This window comes from Alternaria arborescens (genome assembly GCF_004154835.1).
Source record: "Alternaria arborescens strain FERA 675 chromosome Unknown contig_165, whole genome shotgun sequence".
Lineage (NCBI taxonomy): Eukaryota > Fungi > Ascomycota > Dothideomycetes > Pleosporales > Pleosporaceae > Alternaria > Alternaria arborescens.
Genome location: NW_021168020.1, coordinates 1 through 3800, shown reverse-complemented (window position 1 = coordinate 3800; position 3800 = coordinate 1). Strand labels below are relative to the sequence as shown.

The window sequence follows — 3800 nt, the reverse complement described above, 5'->3', positions numbered from 1 at the left end:
CTGGTGGTGGTGGTGATGGCGAGATTGGTGGTGATGGTGGTGAGGATGTTGAGGGTGGTGGTGACTGAGTGGTTTTGTAGATTTCTGTTTGTTTTGTTTTTTGTATGCATAGATACCCCGGTTCCCTTATATTGGGATTGCGCTTCTTGCGCGCTACGAACGAGACCCTCCTGCTCTTCCTCTTTGTCTCTTCTGCTGTGCGCTTTGATTAAACTCTTGGATTAGATCTTCTATATTCTCGAAATCTGAAGCTGGGGTCTAGGTATCCTAGGATTTATCGTAGCCTTTCTAGCGTAGCTAATATTGCAGTTGGCCTTTCTTTATTCTTTTCCCTAGAATTTTCTCAACCTCCTAAACTTCTTTGCCTTCTAGAGTGATTTTAGGCGGTTGGGTGTTATCCTCCTGATTTGCTCTAGGTTTCTATCGTTCTAAGAGTGATACATGGAACACATTATGAATGCGATAGTTTGGTGGTAATTGCAGGCGGTAAGCCTGCGTTCTGACTGCGTCTTGTACATGGAAGGGCCCTATGAACTTGCTAGACAGCTTCTTGTTTGGTTAGTAGAGTATGTTGATATGTTTTGTACTTAATAACACTAGGTCTCCTTAGTGGAAAACTTCAGGTTTGTGTTTGTTGTTGTAGTAGCGGCTCTAGTACTCTTGCGCTTTGCGCAGCTGTTCCTTGGCTGACGCGCGTGCGCTGTGCATGCGCTGCACCCTGTTAACAGCGTCTGGCACCTCCCCTTCTCGCTAGCTGTCCTCAGGTGGCATAGAAAGTAATAGGTGTTTCCTATATACCGCGTAGAATGGTGTTAATTTTGTTGATTTATAGATTGAGTTGTTGTAAGCGAACTAGGCAGTAGGGAGCAACGAAGCCTAGTTGTCCTGTGCGTCTGTAGTGAATATTCTTAGGTATTGCTCTATAGTCTAATTCTGGCGTTCTGTTTGTCTGTCTGTCTGTGGATAAAAAGCGGTGCTAAGCCTGCGCTTTACCTGTAGTTAGTAGCATATTTCTGTCTAGAAAGCAGAAGTGAAGATTAACCCTTAGTCTGACACAATACCTTTTTGAATACTATACCGCAAGATAACATAATTAAAATAGGATTCAGCAAATTGCTTTGCGTCCTATGTCTTTAAAGCGGGTATATAGATCGCCATCTTCGAGAAGCGATCGACTATCACTAGTACCGCATCAAAGACGCAACCTGAGTTGTCCTTTGCTAGTAGCAATCTAGTAACGAAATCGAGTAACACCTCTTCGAAGATATCTTCTAGGATTAGCAGCGATGCTAGCTTGCCGTGCTTACTGTGCCTTAGAGCTTTGCTCCTTTAGCATACTGCACAAGTCCGTACGTAATCCTAAACGTCTTAGCTCAGCGTTAGCTAATAGTATAGCCTGCTAATTAGCTTAAGCGTTCTACGTGCGCTAAAATAGCCTGCTATGTGTGTGTCATAGTTCTAGGACAAAATCTCCTGCCTAATAGCTAGTTCCTCTAGAACATAGATCCTACTATTGTATCTCAGGACTTAATTCTCATCGATGCGCCATACAGGCGCATCTCTGCGAACTCGAGTGCGTTTTAGTTAATTAGAGCTTGCGCTTCTCTTCTGTGCAAAGGCGTCCCTTTGCTAGAGTTAGAGCAGAACTTCTAACAACGTTTCCGACCCGGCTAATGCAGGTTCGCTACTAACTAGTACCCTAGCCAGTAAGCGTAGCACGCATAGTGTGCACCCCATAGCGCCAGCAGTAGAGACCTTCACGGCGCTGCATATACTAGCTACGTGCGTCTCACACGCGCCCACCGAGCTAGGCTCGAGCGTAGATCTTCTTACTCCACTCTGCTCTTCCTTTGCCAGAAGCTTATTCTGCAAGGTAGGCAATAACTAAGTCAGTGAGGTATTCTCCTGCTCGTAATCCACTCTTCTCGAGGGACCGTCTGCCAGGTTAGAATGGCCCAGGCGGTGCTTTATCTCAAAATCAAAAGCACCTAAATAGAGCGCCCATCGTGCTTAGCGCGGATTCAGTTTTTAGACAGCGCGTATAGAGCGCAGGTTGTTATAGTCTGTCAACACTTAGATAGTCTGTTGTGCGCCTTCTAAATAGTGTCTCTATTGTTTAAAACAATATACAATCGCCAGCAACTCAAGATCGTAAACCTTATAGTTCAGTTCTGCGCTTTGTAGCTTGCGTAAGATAAACGCAATTAGGTGCCATTTGTTGTCCTCAAATAGCTAAGACAGTATGCCAGAGATAGCAAACGTAGAGGCATCTGTTTCAAGGCGAATCGCGAGTGCGGCAACAAAATAGCGCAAGATAGGCGCACATGTAAAACAGTCTTTTAGCGCCTTAAAGGCCTCTGTAGTGATCTCGTTCTAGTAGAATACTTAATTTCCTTTAAGGATATCAGTGAGAGGGGCCGTTACTACAGCGTAGCAGGCAATAAAGCGGCGATAAAAGTTAGCGAAGCCTAGGAACGATTGTAGTTCCTTAATGCTAGTCGGGGTTAGCTACTCAACTACAGTTGCGACACGCGCAGGGTCTGCGCGTATGCCGCGCTTTGTGACTATAAACCCTAGGAAGTGTACTTCTGTTAATACGAAGGTACACTTTTTTAGGTTAACATACAGCTCCGCTTCCCTTAAGGATTAAAGTACAGCGCGTACAGCGCGCTAGTGTGTCGCAATTTCTTCGTTATACGAGTATATAAGGATATCATCTAGGTAGACAACACAAATATAGTCTAAATAGGCGCTTAAGGCCTTGTTAATGTAGGCCTAGAAGCTAGCTAGAGCATTAGTAAGGCCAAAGGGCATCACTAAGTATTCAAAATAGCCGTATCGTGTTCGGAAGGCGGTTTTCTACTCATCTCCTGCCTTGATTCTAATGCAGTAGTACGCATCTTTTAGGTCGAGGGTCGTATAGTATCGTGCGCCTAACAAGCGATCTAGGGTCTCCCCAATTAATAGGAGCGGGCAACAATCCTTAATAGTAACATTGTTAAGACCCTAGTAATCAACGCAAAGGCGAAGAGTACTATCTTTTTTAAGTACAAATAATATAGGAGCTCTAGCAGGGCTAGTACTGTGTCAGATCCAACCTCGCCGTAGGGCTTCTTCGATGTATTCGCGGAGCAGTTGTAGCTTACGTAAAGAGAGGGTGTAGAGCAGACCGTAAAGCGGCTCTTTGCCTTCTACAATAGGGATTGCATAGTCTAAACTTTTGTATTGTAGCAGGATCTCTGCGTTGCGGTTGTCAAAGACATCCGCATATTCTAATAGTTCATACAGGATGCGAACCTCCTGCGCTGCGTTTACATAGTACACGCGCGCCTCTAGTTCTAACTCTGCGCCACTCAATAGAAGCGTTCCTAGTAGATAACTGTCTAAGTTAATGTGCTCGGCTTCCTTAAGGAGTTCCTTTGCTAATACTAAGTGTATTTGTGCTTTAGTGTATCCCTAACGCCAAGTTTAGCGTCTACAGTCTATAGTAATGTCTTCTTGTTTTAGGAATAGGTTGCCTAATAACAAGGGACAACCTTCTTTGTCCACTCCGTACACAGTAGCGTTAGTCCAGCGCTCTACGCCGTTATCGTCAGTGAGGCGCAGGTTCAGCGCATAAGCGGCATATGTGTCCTGTCGTTGTAGGCCAATCCACCCTAGCCTAGGGAGTTCGGCTTCCTTGAGGGGAGTAAGACCCATCTCTACAGCGCTCCTTTAGCTAATTAAACTAACATCAGCTTGTAGATCTAGGATTACCCCTAACTTGTGTTCTAAAGCTGTGTCTACGCTTGCGTAACACA

The 3800-nt window shown here is 44.9% G+C and overlaps 1 protein-coding gene across 1 annotated transcript; it reads right to left on the bottom strand.

Annotated features, from left to right (window-relative positions):
* Positions 1 to 3087: 3087 nt before the first annotated feature.
* Positions 3088 to 3699, bottom strand: AA0111_g12873 (hypothetical protein; the record flags this gene model as incomplete). Its single annotated transcript, XM_028646907.1, has 2 exons — positions 3088 to 3379; positions 3557 to 3699. 2 exons carry the CDS (start codon positions 3697 to 3699, stop codon positions 3088 to 3090), a joined length of 435 nt encoding a protein of 144 aa, XP_028499521.1.
* Between the last annotated feature and the right edge of the window lie 101 nt (positions 3700 to 3800).